Source organism: Hylobates moloch, unplaced genomic scaffold (genome assembly GCF_009828535.3).
Source record: "Hylobates moloch isolate HMO894 unplaced genomic scaffold, HMol_V3 SCAFFOLD_13, whole genome shotgun sequence".
Classification (NCBI taxonomy): Eukaryota; Metazoa; Chordata; class Mammalia; order Primates; family Hylobatidae; genus Hylobates; species Hylobates moloch.
The window spans coordinates 28,475,885-28,494,133 of NW_026652288.1; the positions used below are offsets into that span (position 1 = coordinate 28,475,885).

General features: G+C 42.0%; 1 protein-coding gene across 2 annotated transcripts in view; it reads left to right on the forward strand.

Annotated features, from left to right (window-relative positions):
- The first annotated feature begins 4,275 nt into the window (after window positions 1-4,275).
- PPP1CB (protein phosphatase 1 catalytic subunit beta) overlaps window positions 4,276-18,249 on the forward strand; it is a 51,168-nt gene continuing 37,194 nt past the window's right edge. Inside the window, exons 1-2 of one of the 2 annotated variants that reach the window (XM_032172594.2) lie at window positions 4,276-4,493; window positions 4,708-4,846. In XM_032172594.2, the coding sequence (XP_032028485.1) occupies window positions 4,795-4,846 (52 nt within the window). In that variant the 5' untranslated portion in view covers window positions 4,276-4,493; window positions 4,708-4,794. The remainder of the gene's footprint in view (window positions 4,494-4,707; window positions 4,847-18,249) is intronic. The other variant, XM_058426641.1, reaches the window with a different exon arrangement.

Genomic DNA, 18,249 nt, shown 5'->3' on the forward strand with positions numbered 1-18,249 from the left:
AAAAAAGTAATGCTTTCCTTGTTTTATCTACCAAAACCCAATTGAAACAGAGACATAAAAACCATTTAGGGCCAGGTGCAGTGGCTCACGCCTGCAATCCCAGCACTTTGGGAGGCCGAGGTGGGAGGATTGCTTGAGCCCAGGAGTTCGAGACCAGCCTGACACAGCGAGACCCTGTCTCTACTACAAATAAAAAAAATAGCCGGGCATGGTGGCACGTGCCTATGGTCTCAGCTACTAGGGAGGCTGAGGCAGAAGGATTGCTTGAGCCTGAGACGTCAAAGCTGCAGTTAGCTGTGAATGAGCCACTGTATTCCAACCTGAGTGAGGTTCTATCTCAAAAAAAAAAGAAAAAGAAAAGAAATTAAGCCATTTAGCGGTAAACCTCCAACTGAAAAGGTGAATTATATGTGACTTGGATATATTACAGGAGAAACAGAGCAACAAGAAACAAAACATTTACAGTACACTGTTTTATTTGAAACAAATATTCACATATTGTATACTTTCCTTCACCAAACAGTTTTTCCTGGTATCCGTTTCAGTGAGCAGGATGGGGGCGGGGCGGGGGGAAGCAATAAAAGAGAAACATTCTTACCTGTGTAGATGACTTGCTTTTATTGTAACAAAGGCAACTGGCCCTGTAATCTAATTACAAGAAAAAAAGGCCACAGATCAACTCTTCAACAATTAAATAGTCATTACTTGTGGTAGCTGTTCATCTAGCTTTAATTGCCTTATAGTTAACAGTTCTAAATAGCCAGTTAACTCCTTCAATTACTAGATATTTATTTTTCAATCACTTTATCTTGAAAGATACAGATATACTATGGAGTTAGCTTAAGACAAACTGAGAGAGAGAGAAAAGAGAGTTGGTTGGGGCCACAGGGGAGGTTACTGACCAAGGGCAGGGAAGGAGGCATTTATTTATATTTGCCTTATAATTCTGGGGGGCTAAATTGGCTGAGGACATGCCTTATGGCTTAGCTATAATTTTGGCTATTCTCATATGTATAATGAAATGAAACCAAAACTAAATCTTAAGAACAAATCTTGGCCCTGCCTGGCTGTACCACCTAGGCCTGGCTCTGTATTGAGAGGGGTGGCCTCCTAATGATGCATATATGTCCTTCATTGGTTTTTCAATTTTCTTGAATTGGGCTGACTATAAAAGCTTAATGCATGTGATATAAACAATGGCTGCCCTCCAGATATAACTAGTAAAATTTAAACTTACTGCTACTTAAGGCTTATTAAACACTTGATTGAGAAGAATCATATTTATGGAAGGACAGCCCAATGAATGTTGACTCATTCATTTAAAAGTCATCTTGGATTAAGCCAGAGCAGCAAAAAGCTATATATCACCCCCTCCACATTTTGCTACCTAAACTTACTCACTTTCACATCAGATTGGCTACTGGCTAATACTGAGAGGCATACAAGAAAAACATCCCTATGAAAGTCTTTGCTGTGTTTACTAACCGGAGTCACCAGGCTGCTGTTTACTGTGTTCCAAAATGCCTTCTTTAAGGACAATACATAGAGACAGCTCTCTGGTCTCAATACAGAGATGGTTGGGTTCCTCTGAGGACTGGTTTGCCTTTATCTGATAGGCACAAACATTACCTATTAGTAAAAAATTAAATAATAATTTTATTAAGACCCCTAAATCATGATGCCCAAACCCCTTGCAATCAGGAAATCTAGATAAAGAACAGGAGTTTCCCTTCATAGACATTTCTAGAATTACCCAAGGATATTAACATGCATGACCCAGATGCCTCCCTAAGCCTTATGGTGTGCTGGTAAATGTTTAACAACCATTATTCAGAAATAAGGCAGGAAAACTGCCATCTATGACTGGTAAGATTACAGGTGATTTTTATATTTTTTTCTTCATTTTCCCAACTTCCTTCAGTAAACACATTTTACTCTGAAGGGGGTGAGGGTGGTGGCTAATGTTTGGGATTATGGTGAGCTGCCCTAGAAATTATTGGCTTATTAAGTAACACTTTATATATGTACCAGTTTCACTTCAAAATCTGAAGCATTCTGAACTCTTAATTATTTTGGAGGGACATCCCACAGAAAAGTTGGCTGAGCCCCTAGTGATAAAGCTCTTTCTTACAGTGGCCCATTCCTGCCCGAGACTCTAGGCACTGGAAAACCTGGTGGGGGTGGAGAAGGTAACATCAGCAGGCAAGTACTCAGAACCACTCTCCTATCTCCTACCTCTTCTTCTCACGACCTCCAAAACTCTGCTGAGACCGGCCTCCCTCTGCCTCACTTGTGGTGATTTTCTCTCGGATGCTCGCTTTCTCTCTGTGCAATCTTTCCTTTGGGTGTCCCTTGTCCTTTAAACATGTCTGCATATACTTGAACTCTAATTGTGGACAGGGTTTGAAGTTCTTTTTCATGGGATTCATGGGCCCCATGAAAATTAGAGGCTAAGTAGGCACCTATTTACGTGCTCCCAAGCATTCTGTTACACTTAAAGAGGCTCATGGAAGAGATTTGGGCAAGTGGCGTAACTCTACAAGCTGCTATATTCAAGTCCTAGTTCCAGCTTAGCCAAAACACCTACTCCACTTGCAACTGATCTTTTTCTTGGTTGCTAGAAAACTGACAGTCATATGTGTGGCCTACCTCCAGCAAACCAATAGGACCTTACACCATGCATTTTGCATACAAAACTGCTGGCTTAATCTCATCTTTCACACTCACGGTTTTCTTTTGTCCTATTTTTCTCTGTACTTATTTTTAATTTACCCTGCTGTACACATTTATGTAAACTACGTTAAATCCTTTCCTCTGGAATAAAGTAGGGTGTAAATAACTTTAACAAAACAACAAAGAGTAATGATGAGCCAGGTCTTCACTCCTGAAGGCCTCAAAACGAACTGGCAGTGATCTGTGAAAACTACAGAGAACTGCCAGTTCATCTCCACAGATTACCGCAGTCTGTGAAAACTACTCCAGCCAGGACCACCACTATAGCTTGCTGCCTGTTGTGTTCACAATCGGTGCCCAAACTCAATCCTGAAATGGAGAGAAAAATAGGGGGAAAAAGGCATTAGGAAATCCTAGCTCTATGTCATCTGGACATTAGAAAGCACTTGGTTGGACAAAGCTTTTTCTCCCCCACAGCACATGCCTGTTTCAGCATCTCAGCCCACATTCACGGAGAGGGAGAATATAGCAATTGTTAAGAATGCAGACTCTAGCACTACATGCCTGGGTTTGAATCCCAGCTCTGCTGCTTATTTGTGTGATTTGGGCTAGGTTTTTTAACCATCTGTGCCTCGGTGAATCCCATCTACAAAGTAGAGATAATAATTATACCTACCTCACAGGGCAGTTGTAAGGATTAAATGAGGTAACGCGGGCGTAACATTTAGAACAGTGGCAGAGTACATACAGGGATCTGAACAAATGTTAGCTACTATTAGTGATATGTGAGTGGGAGAAGCACACTGCCTTGGACTTGGGGCAATAACAAGTCTGAGTTTCTGGAAAAACACTTGTGGAATAAGTAAGGGCTGGCCACCTCCTAAAACAGGACAAAAGATCTGGCTTGCCTAGATCCTTAGCGTGACTGCTTCTCCTCCTGCCTTTCTAGAGGCAGTATTACGTGATGGAAATACTTGGTGGGTGCTGTGGGCAAAAAGATAAGTTAGTGTGTTTTTATCCCCTAGGAGCTGAGTCGAGAGTAGGAGAAAAATGCATAATTACCAGGTAGGGTGATTAAGCAATACACTGGAGGCAGCAACAGAAACACACCGTGGAAAAAAGATACCCACGGCGTGGATGGAGATATGAGATGTGTGAAAGCGCTAGACACAGGGAGCCATCTGCACCCATATAAAATTGTATTATTGCTGACTCCTACAGGGCCCACTTCAACGCTTCTTTCAACCAGTATCCCTGCGGAACTAATTATGTAGAACCGCTGGGGATAAAGACCTTTATTTGCAATATCGAACTCCAGCAGAGTAACCCGCTTCTTGCTTTCCACACGCGCAAACCCGGGTTCCAAACGCTGCAGTTCGCGTTTCCCGGCTAACGGAAGAAACACGAAGAACTGTTTGCAGATCTAGGGGATGAAGCCAAGAAACAGAAAGCGAGGCCGAAAGGGCGCAACCACCACGTCTGGAGGACGCCAGTGAAGTAGAGAAAGGGGAAGGTCAGCCCTGCCCCAGCGCGCTCTGCGTAACCGGGACTTCCTCCGCGCAGCAAAGCCGGGGAACCTTCCTGGCGCCTGCGCCACCGCGGCGAGACTCGGCGCCGTGGACGTGGAGAGAGGGCGACGCACCTGCGCGAAGACGGCAGCGCGAGAAGCCGCTCCAGTGCGGTTGCGCGGCGGCCCAGGCGTCGAGGGGAGCCTCGGCGGGGAGCGCGCCGCGCGCCTGCGCGGAGAGCTGCGTGACGCGGTGGCGCGCAAGGGACGTGCGGAGTGAGTGGCGCTGCGGGTGGGGCCGTCGGCGGCGCTGGTGAGCTTTGCGGAGCTGGGCGGTGCCGAGGAGGAGGTGGCGGCCTGGGTCTGACGCGGCCCTGTTCGAGGGGGCCTCTCTTGTTTATTTATTTATTTCCCGTGGGTGCCTCCGAGTGTGCGCGCGCTCTCGCTACCCCGCGGGGAGGGGGTGGGGGGAGGGCCCGGGAAAAGGGGGAGTTGGAGCCGGGGTCGAAACGCCGCGTGACTTGTAGGTGAGAGAACGCCGAGCCGTCGCCGCAGCCTCCGCCGCCGAGAAGCCCTTGTTCCCGCTGCTGGGAAGGAGAGTCTGTGCCGACAAGATGGCGGACGGGGAGCTGAACGTGGACAGCCTCATCACCCGGCTGCTGGAGGGTGAGTGCGCGCCGGGCCGCGGGATGGAGGGAGGTCGGGCACCGCCGCCGACCCGTGCGTCCCCCTCTGCCGCCGGAACGCAAGGGGACCCCTTTCCCGCCCCGAGACGAGTCTCTGGGAGCGCGGCGCGGCGGACGAACCCCGAGGAGGGAGCGAGGAGGCTCTGGGAGCGGGGGAGCGGCCTCTGGGAGCGCGGTCAGGGGAGATCAGGGGAGAGAGGGCCGTTCCCGCGGACCCTCGGGGGCTAGGCCCGCCGGCCGAAGGCTGTGCGGAGCGGGTCTGCGGGAGACAGCCTTTCGGAAAGGCCGCCGGGCTCCGCGCGCCGTCGTGCTCGCCTCCGGTGACCCCTCCGAGGAGGGGCAGAGGATGCCTGCCACCAGGCTTTGTGTGTCCGTGGAATCACTGTTTCTTCTATATTCTCTTTGTGCATTGCCCTTGGCTGCCTCCGATTGTCGTTCCGGGAGTGAATTTTACGTATATATATAAAAACCTGTCCTTAATAGGAATGCTTCGTCTGCTCTGCATTTTTACACAATGCTGTAGAATGGATTCTTCTTAAAGAAAGGATAAAATTAGCGGGAATTAATCTACCGTTTGTTACTTGGCCTAAAAAAATTGTAAGACAAAATATTTGATCAGGTTGAAGGTGCACGTAAGAAATTTGATGTATGTAGATGGGTTTGCTGAAGGGATTGGCTTTTGCGTTTGATTTGAGCAGAGCTTAATTTCCGCACAAACTTAGTGAAAATCTATTTTTAAAGCCTCTCTTGTATTCGAAAGATATTTGCAGGTCTACGCAGCGTTTGAACTTTCCGGGCCCTAGTGTTCTTATTGAATTGTTTCATGTTGGTGGGAAGGCAAGGGGGGGAAAAGGAAGAGGTGGACTAGCCGGGAGTTAAATGTATTGATTCGTTGCAGGATATTATTCAAAGTTAAATGCAGTCTGCTGCCAAAGAGTCCCTCTACCCTAAAGTTTTCGTCATCAGTAATTGTTTTGTGAGTGTGTAGAAAAGCCTTTAATCCTTTTTAAACAATTTAGAGGCCTGTTTGTTAGCCGCCGTCCAAGGATTGCATATGTACTGTTTGCTTTCAAATTACCTTAAGATAATTGCTACAGTGAAGCAATATGTACTTATATTTGGAAAATCATCAAAGAATATTGTCATGGGGGAGGGGTAATTCCTTTTTTTCAACGAATGTGTCGGTATCTCAAACCCAAGTTCTGTGAGTACTTGTTCTGTAACTAAATACTGTATATTTGCTCCAGATGTGAAAGCCATCCAGCAGTCTTAAGACTGAATAGGAAGCAAAACTTTTACCAGGAACTCTTACTTACCTTTTCCTTTACTATCAAGTTATTCCTGGGAGGCCCCCTGGTGCCTGCAGTCAGTGTTCACTACGTAAGACTGTTTCAGATGTGAACATCTTGCTGGGTCTTTGAGAAATTTACTTTGAAAATAATTGTATTTTGTAACTGCTCTATGAGGGAAATAGTTAATTTAAAAATGTGTATGTCTTGTTTACATTTGGGAAAGTAGAGGCTTTTTTTTTTTTTTTTTTTTTTTTTTTTTTGAGACTCATTCTCACTGTCGCCCAGGCTGGAGTGCAATGCCACAGTCTCGGCTCACTGCAACCTCCGCCTCCCGGGTTCGAGCGATTCTTCCGCTTCAGCCTCCTGAGTAGCTGGGATTACAGGCACTCCGCCATCATGCCCGGCTACTTTTTTTGTATTTTTGTAGACGGAGGTTTCATCATCTTGGCCTGGCTGGTCTTGAACTCCTGACCTCGTGATCCACCTGCTTCAGCCTCCTAAAGTGCTGGGATTACAGGCGTGAGCCATCGCTCCCGACATATTTTTATATATTTTAAACTTTGCTTGTAAATTTAAATATTTTAAAAATATGTTTGTATCTCAACTTATATTTTATTTCATTTTCCATATATTTTATAGGCATAAAACAGATTTATGTTTTAAAATGTTTGTATCCTTTTAAATTAGACGCACCCTTTATATGATTACAGGTACTTAAACTTCACGAGTGGGTTGTGCAAGGTTACTGGAAAAGACACTGGGGAAAAATAGTCTAAGTGATTCCATTTGTTTTTGTGAATTCAAATTAAATATTTGGTTTTGTACAATCTTTTTTCCTTTTTTGAGGGATGGGGGGGTAAGAATTGTAGTCCAGACACATTTCTCTCTTAATTTAGCAAGCGTTAACAAGTTGACCTCCTCCTTGCCAGGCACCAGCAATCCTAAGATAAGACACAGTCTCTTCGCTCAAGGAGCTCCCAGTCTAAGCAAGTGACTTTTAGGCTTTTTCAGCCTCCTCTCTGTCCTATGTTCAGCACACATTCTATCAGTAGGTTTCAGTACTTCTTCATCCTACAGAAGCATATTTAGTTTGACAGTGCCCCCAAGGGATTCTTAAATATTCTAGGTTTTTCACCTCCTTCCCAGATCTAGACCTGTTGAAAGACTTGTCCAGAGCAGACTTGAATTTTCTAGTAAATAATTATTTTTAATCTTCAAAGAAAATTTTGTCCACCTGGATTTTCAATGATATTAGACGCTAGTTAATGGTATTTTGTAAAGCCGCCTAGCAAGAATAACTGTGGTTAGTGTTTTTAGTGTCAAATGAACGTGTAAGTAAAAATTTGGCAAGAATTTCTCTGCATTAGGGGAAAACATTCAGCAGGACCTGATCTCATTTTAAAATGCTGATTGTAGCCCCACTGCATATTCCTGATTGTTTTTTCTTTTTTACTATTTTAAATCGCCGATCAGCTATACACACTTCTGGTGGCTACATTTTATGAGTTGCTTTTTGTTTTTCTTTTTTAGGTGGGCGTATTATTGATCAGTTTTGTTGTTGTTGTTGTTGTTTTGAGACGGAGTTTTGCACTTGTCACCCAGGCCGGAGTGCGGTGGGGTGATCTTGGCTCACTGCAACCTCTGCCCCCACAGGTCCAAGCGATTCTTCTGCCTCAGCCTCCCAAGTAGCTGGGACTACAGTCGCGTGCCACCACGCCCCGGCTAATTTTGTATTTTTAGTAGTTTCACCATGTTGGCCTGGCTGGTCTCGAACTTCCGTCCTCAAGTGATCCACCCGCCTCAGCCTCCCAAAGTACTGGGATTACAGCCATGTGCCACCGCGCCCGACGTTGATATGGTATTTTCAAAGAGTCCTTTAGGTCATTTTAGTACATACATGCCATTTAATGTAAAACAGAAATATTGATTTTATTATTTGGATGGTGCATATTCTTTCGGTATGTTTTCTTGGATTAACTTTTGCTTAGAACTAAAAACCAAAGACTTCTACTTTATCCCCTGTAGTGACCCTGTTGGCCACATTCTTGTGGCTTACCATAGTGTTTTGATCATTTAAATTGAAGCTAGTTTGTATGAGTATTCTGGAAAATCTGATAAAAGCTTCTTACTTAGATGAGTGGTTCTGAGAGGGGTGGGAAATGGGAGTATAGCAGAATCATCTGGGGAACTTCATTCAAACTGTTAAGTGCTAAGTTTATTTTGGAGGAAGTGAAGTGGAATGAGTAGAATCTAATGCATTTGGGAGGAGGTTAGTATGGAAAAATGCTGCTGGGTGAATAAGAGTGCCAGCTCTGTTCCCAACCACAGTCTTGATCCAGGTATTTAAAAACTGGGATGTGCCAGTTGATACAGTATGTCTGTTATGTATCATATATGTGATAATATGAAGTCCCCTGTAATTCCACAATCCAGAGATAACTTATTGAAATTTTGATATATTTTTGTTTAAAGTATACTTAATATACTTTGTAAAATTCACATGCTTTACATCATTAGAATATTCTTTACATAGCTTTGTGAGTTAATTTTTCATGTAGTATTACATCATGAACATTTTCCCTTGTCATTGAAATATCTTCAAAAATACCCAAAAGCAGTTTGCTGTGAGATAGAAAAGTTTTTCTTAAAGTATTTTTTAACATATTACCACGAAGCTGAACTTGATTATTACAATATGAGTTGTAGAATATTAGCACTGTGTAAAGTTCCATAGCAAAATGTGATTGTGTTACGTTTTTGGCCCACTTACAGTTTTATGAAGATCTTGGGATGTGTTTGTACCTGTTGTGTTTTTTAAATTCATTTTTCATTTAACTTTGACCTGTCAGATGTCTGAATTTGTGACACTGCCTGTGATCTTTTAGTGTGTATCCCTTTTCTTTCTTGTGAAACAGGTATAGTACTCTTAAGATTTAGTTAGGCTGACAGACTACACTTTAAACTTTTCCTTTTCAAGACAGGCTGGAATGCAGGGGCTTGATCATGGCTCACTGCAGCCTCGACCTCCTGGTCTCAATCAATCCTTCTGCCTCAACCTCTTCCTAGTGGATGGGACCACAGGCACATGACACCTTGCCTGGCAAATTTTTTTTATTTTGGTAGAGACAGGGTCTCCCTATGTTGGTTGCCCAGTCTGGTCTTGAACCCCTGTGCTCAAGCAATCCTCCAGCCTTGGCTTCCCAAAGTGTTGGGATTACAGGTGCGAGAGGTGCTGCGCCCAGCCTGTGGTGTCCTTTTGAAGGTTGAAAAAATAAATGAATGGATTTGAAAAGTGAAATCGATTAATGAAAGCATATTAAAGCTCTCCATTTTAAAATGACAGCTTTATCCAGATATAATTCACATACCATACAGTTTGCCTATTTAGACTATACGATTCTTCGTATACTATAGAGTTGTGCAGCCATCACCACAGTGAACTGTATAACATTTTCATACACATATACCCCCCAAAAAACCCTGTTCCTAGTAGCAGACACCCCATTTCTCCCCATTCCCTCCCCGCCCCCACTAATCTACTTTTTTGTGTCTCTTAGATTTGCCTATTCTGGACATTTCATACAAATGAAATCATACAATATGTTGTCTTTTGTGACTGGTTTCTTTTAATGTTTTTAACATTCATCTTTGTTGTAGTATGTATCAGTACTTTATTCCTTTTATGGCTGAATAATATTCTATTGTATGTATACACCACATTTTTAATTCATTCATCAGTTGATGGACATTTTGTTTTCTTTTGGCTATTGTGAATACTTGTAGTGCTGCTATCAACATTTGTGTACAAGTTTTTTTTGTGTGTAGGCATATACTTTCAATTCCCTTGGGTATATAGCTGGGAGTGAAATTTCTAGGTCATATGGTAACCCTATGTTTAACTTTTTGATGAACTGCCAGGTTAAGGCCTCTTTACTGATTAAATTGTTTAATTCTGACCCAGCAATCTAAAGGTTAGGCAGTTGGAAAGAAGTGTCAGTTGTTCCTGACAACCTCCACTTCTGTAGGGAAAGTGTTTTGTGTGGATCCGCAGCTAGACTTGTTAGAAAAAAGAGCATGTTGGGGAGTGGGGAGGATCACCCGAGGAATATTTTATCTCCTTGATTCTTCTGGATGAGATACTAGAGGAGACATAAGGTCGTGGCATATTTTTTAACTGATTCAGAGATTAGTTGTTTGTTTTCTCTGAATTAATTCAGCAAGTAAGGGAAACTGACAGTTTGAAGAAGTAGCCCAAAGGTGTTTTTATTTTGCTATCTGAATGCAGACCCGGGGCTTTTCTGGTAAATATCTAAATCCAAGATGAAGATTCGTTGGGATTTATACATTATTTAAAATGAGTCTAGAGACAGAGCCATATTAAGATTCAGGATTAGTGGAGAAGATAGTTGCATCTAGTAGGTCTTTTTCTTCCATATTCTCCACGTTTATTACTTTTAAAGGAGCATACATTCCAATGCCATGCATTTTTAATTTTTTTAATTAATTAATTAATTTTTTTTTTGGACGCAGGGTCTAGCTCTGTCACCCGGTTGGAGTGCAGTGGCATGAACATGGCTCACCTGCAGCCTCAACCTTCGGGGCTCAAGTGATCCTTCTACTTCAGCCTCAAGTAGCTGGGACCACAGGCATGCACCACTAATTAAAAAAAATTGGTAGACACAGAATCTTACTTCGTTGCCCAGGCTAGTCTCAAAGTTCTGGGATTACAGGCACCCAGCCCTATTTTCAAATATTTCTAACAGAGGTAAAATAATACAGGTATGAAGGAATGTTAAGATATTTAGAAATACTGACTAAAATTCTGTTACGTATTTCTGAAAGGTTATTCTGGAATATTGGTGGCATACAGGGAGGCAAGGGGAAGAAATAGTTTGTAAATGTCAGTAGGTTTAGCAGTGGTGTGGTAGGTGGGAATTCCCAGTCGAGTCTTCTAGGATTTGTGATTGGATACAACGTTATACCCTTAGGCAGCAACCACTGCTTCTAGCAGCTTTAAATAGCCATTTCAAGGCTTATTCAAGTATAAATAACCAGTAGCCAGTTTTTTCCTGGTTTGATAGAGGAAGTCAGTCCTTGGTCTAGATGGGTACTTGTCATACAGTAGGAAAAAGGGCAGGGGCGGTTGTCCTTTATCCTGCTTTTGCACTATTCACATGTAGAGCACAGTGATTTATGAGAGTATGTATAACCTTCGTGAACATCACTGGCCTCAGAACCCTCCCTTGCCAAATTTACCTGCATCTGTGCAAAGACAAGTGGAGATATTGATGATATGTGCATATCCCAGAGGGAATAGCGTTTGATTTTTGACGCATGCCCACACTTGCATAATGGGGAGGTTTTAACATAGCATGTTTCACCATAAAGGAATTTTATTCTAAGAATGTTAATCAGAATATCCCTAAGTAACAGAAGTTCCCATCTGGTCAGTTACAAGGTGACCAAAACACTTTCTTGGTTTGAGTATAGTCATATGCTCCATCAAATGATGTTTTGGTCAACAGTGGACTTCATGTAAGATAGTTAATGGTCCTGTAAGATTAGAATGGAACTGAAAAATTCCTGTCACTTAGTGACATCATGGGCATAATGTCATACTGCAACGCATTACTCATGTTTGTGGTAGTGCCGGTGTAAACCTATTGCACTGCCAGTTGTGTAAAAGTATAACACAGGCCACGTGTGGTGGCTCATGCCTGTAATCCCAGCACTTCGGGAGGCCAAGGCAGATGGACCACTTGAGGTCAGGAGTTCGAGACCAGCCTGGCCAACATGGTGAAACCCCCATCTCTACTAAAAATACAAAAATTAGTTGGGCTTGGTGGCATGCATATGCCTGTAATCCCAGTTACTCAGGAGGCTGAGGCAGGAGAATTGCTTGAACCTGGGAGGTGGAGGTTGCAGTGAGCAAAGATTGCACCACTGCTCTCCAGCCTGGGCGAAAGAATGAGACTGCATCTCCCAAAAAAAAAAAAAAAAAGTATAACACAATTATATAGAGTACATAATACTTAATAATGGTAATAAACAGCTATGTTATATATTTACTTTTTTTTTGAGACAGAGTTTCGCTCTTGTTGCCCAGGCTGGAGTGCAGTGACACAATCTCAGCTCACCACAACCTCCGCCTCTCAGGTTCAAGCGATTCTCCTGCCTCAGCCTCCTGAGTAGCTGGGATTATAGGCGTGCACCACCACACCTGGCTAACTTTTTGTATTTTTAGTAGAGACAGGGTTTCACTGTGTTAGCCAGGATGGTATTGATCTCCCGACCTCAGGTGATCTGCCTGCCTTGGCCTCCCAAAGTGTTGGGATTACAGGCTTGAGTCATGACTCAGGGCCCTGGAATATATTATTTTAAAAAACTAGTTAACTTAAAACCGACTCAGGCATGTCCTTCAGGTGGCATTCCCGGAAAAAAAGCTTCGTTATCCTGGGAGGTGATGGCTCCATGCATGTTACTGCCCCTGAAGACCTTCCAGTGAAGATGTGGAGGTGGAATATAGTGTTATTGATGATCATGACTCTATAGGCCTAGGCTAATGTGTGTGTATATGTCTTAGTTTTTAACAAAAGTTTAAAAAGTAAAAAATATTTTTAAAAATAGGAAAAGGCTTATAGGATAAAGATATAAAGAAAATATTGTACAGCTGTATGATATGCTTTTGTTTTAAGCTAATCGTTACTAGAAAATTCAAAATGTTTAAAATTTTTTTTAAGTTTCTAAAGTAAAAAATGTTAAGTAAGCAAAGGTTAATTTATTCTTGAAGAAAGAAAAGTATTTTTATCTTTATTACTGTATATACATTGTGCCTTTTCTGTGTTTAGGTATGTTTAGATACACAAGCACTCATTGTGTTACAGTAGCCTACAGTATTCAGTACAGTAACATATTGTGCATCATGCTTTGTAGCCTAAGAGCAATAGACTATACCATCTAGGTTTGTGTAAGTCCACTCTATGATGTTTGCACAACAACAAAATCACCTCACTGTGCATCTGTCAGGAAGTTTCCCTTTGGTAAATGATGCATAACTGTATTTGTCTGACACCATTTTAATCTTCCCCCTAGTCCTACCTCTCATTCTCAAGATTTGGAGAAATCAAAATCTAAGTTTTCATAATAAAAGGTTAGGTATATCGGATGTTACATAGCTTTCACTAATGTCATATCTAGCAGTTGTAATCACATGTTTTAAAACTTTAAATAGTAAATTAAGAAGGAATCTTTATAGGTACTTGTATGTTTCCTCAGTGTGGTTTGAATTGAGCCTTTTATTTGAATTACTATGAAATACTTGAGCCAAACTAGCGAGACAAAAAGACCAGACTTTTTCTTTTTTCCGAGACGGAGTCTCACACTGTTATCCAGGCTGGAGTGCAGTGGTGCAGTCTCAGCTCACTGCAGCCTCAGCCTCCTGAGTAGCTGGGATTACAGGTGCCCGCCACCATGCCCAGCTAATTTTCTGTATTTTTAGTAGAGATGGGATTTCACTGTGTTGGCCAGGCTGGTCTCGAACTCCTGACCTCGTGATTCGCCCACCTTGGCCTCCCAAAGTGCTGGGATTACTGGTGTGAGCCACTGCGCCCGGCCAAGACCAGACTTCTGAGGGGGAGAAACTTGCAAACCTGTCAGTGAGGAGGAGTGAGGTCTGATTTTAGATGACAGAAAGGAATAGCTTTTGTGAATTTCGGACCCCCAGCTACTAGAATTATGTGAATCCTGAATGATAATCAGATGTTTACTCAGTTAAGTGTTTACTCAGATATTAGTAAGTATTGATACATTGGGATGCCATCTTATATAATGATTAAGGACACAGATTCTGGGTGTATTTCAGCCCTGCCCCAGTTTCTTCTGCATCTATGATAGTAAGTGCCTTCAAACAATTCTTGACACATTAAAGGTCAGAAAATGTTAGCCGTCATTATTGCTTAGTACAGACCTGAGCTAGGAAATACTAACAGAGAGCTGTTTGTGCCACTGAGTCCTGGAACTTCCCCATACTAATTTTGGGAAGGCTTTCTTGTAAGTATGTGACAGATACTGTTTCCTTCACTTTCTGTTTATTGCATATAACCACCATTCTTGTATGTAAGTATGTATAACAGTTTCTTTACTATTCCCATTATTCAGCGTTTATAATCTGGTTTGACATATCAGTGTTGGTGCTGAGAGGGAAAGGTATTTCTAGGTAGGATACAATGGTGAAAAGTGATTTAGCGCTATTGTATGCTTGCTTTTCGCCAGGAACTATAGGGCAGTGTATCTTGAACTTCTGAGTCTTGAGACCCTCTTACACTCAAATTCTCCATATTTGTAAAGAATTGAAAACGAGCTTTTATTTATGTGAGGTATTTAACAATATTGCATTAGAAGTTAAAACTGAGAATTTAAAAATTTCTGTTCTCGGCCGGGCATGGTAGCAGCACACACGTGTAATCCCAGCACTTTGGGAGGCTGAGGCAGGTGGAATTGCTTGAAGCCAGGAGTTCAAGACCAGCCTGGGCAACATGGTGAAACCCCATCTCTTCTAAACATATAAAAGAGTTAGCTGGGCGTGGTGTCACATGCCTGTATTCCCAGCTACTTGGGAGGCTGAGGCACAAGAATTGCTTGAATCTGGAAGGTAGAGGTTGCAGTGAGCTGAGATTGCGCCCCTGCACTCCAGCCTGGGCGACAGAGCGAGACTGTCTATAAATAAATAAATAAATATCTGTTCTTTAAGTAGCAATGTATTACATTTTAGCATAAATGTTTTTTATGAAGATAACTTTTCTAAAGCAAAAATGTGAGAAGAGTGCCATCATTTTATGCAAATCTAATGTCTTTTTAACAGAAGACAGCTGAATTCGCATCTCTGTTTTGTTTCAGTATTTTGATACCTTGTTTTAGTTGAATATGAAGAAAGTCTGTAGTCCTACAGATACGTAGTTAGAAAAAGGAGTAGTAGTTTAATGGCTGTTCTAGGTAATTGTGGGTATTCTCTGATGTTTATACCAAAAATCAGCAAGTGGTGGTTTTTTAAAGGTGAATTTTAAAAGAGATGTGGAATCTGAAATTATATCTGAATTTTTATGTTCTCTTACATTAAAATCCATTGGTCTTTCTTGTACTTTAAATGGATCTTACACATGACTTTATAATATGCGTTGTTCATTTGGATAATACTGATTCAGCTGAGTTATGCAGATGTCCAGATGTTGAAACAGCTTATTATGTAATACAGTATCCAGAAATGACATTTGTTAATGTTACAAGATCTCATCAGAAGAGTCCTTAAGTATGGAGAAGCTGTCAGATTCATGGTGCTGATTACAAGGTTTCTAGAATTTTAGTTTGTAACTTGAAAGCTTGAATTTTTATCATTGGCAACAAGTACTGTCAGTTGTTTTCCTTGAAATGACAGGGTCACTTTGTTCATGTTCACGTGTATCTGTTGAATATGTAAGTATGAATAACCATAGTTTGTCAGTTATACTTTCCAGTAAAAGTGTTTAGTGAAAAAAAGTGTCTAGGTCGGCTTGGAACTAAAACAGTCACAGGAGTGCTTTCCTTTGCGACAACCATTGTACTTTGGAATGGAGCAGGAGTGCTTTGTGGGCATTTCCATTTTATCATGTAGATTATTAAAGAGATGTATTCAAAGATTGAAGTTTAATAAAATTGATCATTTTTACTGCTTTACCAAAGGGCATACATGAAGCTGCCTTTTTTGTGTTTCACTGCATGTGTGTTGCAATGAACAACACAGCGACTGACTACCAGTGGGGTTTGGTGCCACTCACTTTGTATGTATTGAGACACAGTTTTACCCATCCTTGCTTTTGTACTATCAAAGCAGATGTCAGTGCAGTGAAAAAAAAAAAAGTCCTTTATTCCTGAAATGTCTAGCCCTCACCTATATCTGTCACTTTTCTTCTTCACTCCTTTCTCATTATACTTGCTATTTGTTTACCAATGTACCTGAAATGCCTTTTTACTTAATGCTTTGTGAATTCATGAAAGCCATGGACCTTCTCAGAAAAATATTTTTATATATACACAGTATTATAGACAATTTGTGGTATTATACAGAGCCACTAAAGGCCATTTTGGTCTCTGAATCCACATTAGTTATTCTTTTGTTTTGAGATGGAGTCTCACTCTGTCACCCAGGCTGGAGTGCAGTGGCACCGTCTCAGGTCACTGCAACGCCCACCTCCCGGGTTCAAGCGATTCTCCTGCCTCAGCCTCCCGAGTAGCTGGGATTACAGGTGCCGGCCACCACACCTGGCTTATTTTCGTATTTTTAGTAGAGACGGGGTTTCAGCATGTTGGTTAGGCTGGTCTTGAACTGACCTCGTGATCCGCCCACCTCAGCCTCCCAGAATGCTGGGATTGCAGGCATGAGCCACTGCGCCCGGCCCACATTAATTATTGTTAACAGGCAGGCCTAAGATGAGAGGGAAGTACGGCAGCTGCCTAATTTTTTTTTTCACTTAAAACTGTGTGTGTGTTGTGTGCATAGAGAAAGATGGGGAGGAAAGGAAGACAGAGTGGGAGAGGGAGAGGGAGAAGAAAAGCAAGAGAGAAAGAATGAAAAAGCAAAGGGGGCTGGGTGTGATGGCTCAACCTGTAATCCCAGCACTTTGGGAGGCCGAGGCAGGCAGATCACGAGGTCAGGAGATCGAGACCATCCTGGCTAACACGCTGAAATCCTGTCTCTACTTAAAATACAAAAAATTAGCTGGGCATAGTAGCACCCACCTATAGTCCCAGCTACTCGGGAGGCTGAGGCAGGAGAATGGCGTGAACGCGGGAGGCGGAGCTTGCAGTGAGCTGAGATTGTGCTGCTGCACTCGAGCCTAGGCAACAGAGCGAGACTCCGTCTCAAAAAAAAAAAAACAAGACTCCACATTTTAGCCAATTGTAGAATTTTTATTTTTCTGCCTTTTTGTTGCCTAAAAGCAGGCTTTTGTGCTAAATACGGAGAAAATGCTAGGAAAAAATTAGGATGTCTAGATTTAACTGCCATTAATTAGCACGTAATCTTGGGGGTGGGGGTTGAGTAAGAGAATACCAGTGGTCAGTGAAGATTACTAAGATTTTATGAGGCCAAGGCGGGTGGATCACTTGAGGTCAGGACTTCGAGCCTGGGCACATGGCGAAACCCCGTCTCTACTAAAAATACAAAAAAGTAACTGGGCATGGTGGCACACACCTGTAATCCCACCTACCCAGTAGGTTGAGGTAGGAGATTCACCTGAAGCCAGGAGGTGGAGGTTTCAGTGAGCCAAGATCATGCCATTATACTCCAGCCTGGGCAACAGAGAAACCCTGTCTCAAAAAAAAAAAAAAAAAAAAAAAAAAAAAAAAAAAAATTGTGAGACACCATGCATAGGTGTTGGAATTAGTGCTTTTTTCTTGCCATCCTTTCTGTTTTAGAGAGGTAATGATAAGTAAGAACTTGCTGGGGAAAGTAGCAGAAGGTTAGTGAAAAATAAAATTTAGTATACACACAACACACAGACACATTTCACATACCCTTGGATATGTGCGTTGGAAAGACAAACCTACGATAGAAAAATTTTTACACTGATATAAAATGTGAAATATAATGGTTGAGTAAAGGACAGAATTCTTTTGGGAGAGGATAAACATTTTGCTTAATTGAGATTCAAAGTTAATGTTCTCTGTCATCAAAATTGATTGGAAGTGGTCATCTCGTGTGCTGATCTGTAGTGAGATTCTATGTATTTCATCTTAGAAGATGTCTTTTTACACAGGGACATACTGCATATTCATCACTTGGAAAGCATTTATAGAATTCTCCCGATACTTGCCTTTTAGCATGTCATTACATTGCAGATTAATCACTTCCAATAGAGGGTTAGGTGGAAGCTCCTCAGCTGCACAGTTAAATGGATTTTGATATATGGAAATTTTTTTTGCACTTGAGTCAAGGTTTGAAGAATGCTAGTTTGAGTTTGAAAAAATATATCTGCTGCAAAATTGTGTGGGAATGAAGATCTCACTTGTTTTAACTTGACAGCATGGGTTATGTATAAAGCAGTTTGCTGACCGGTTA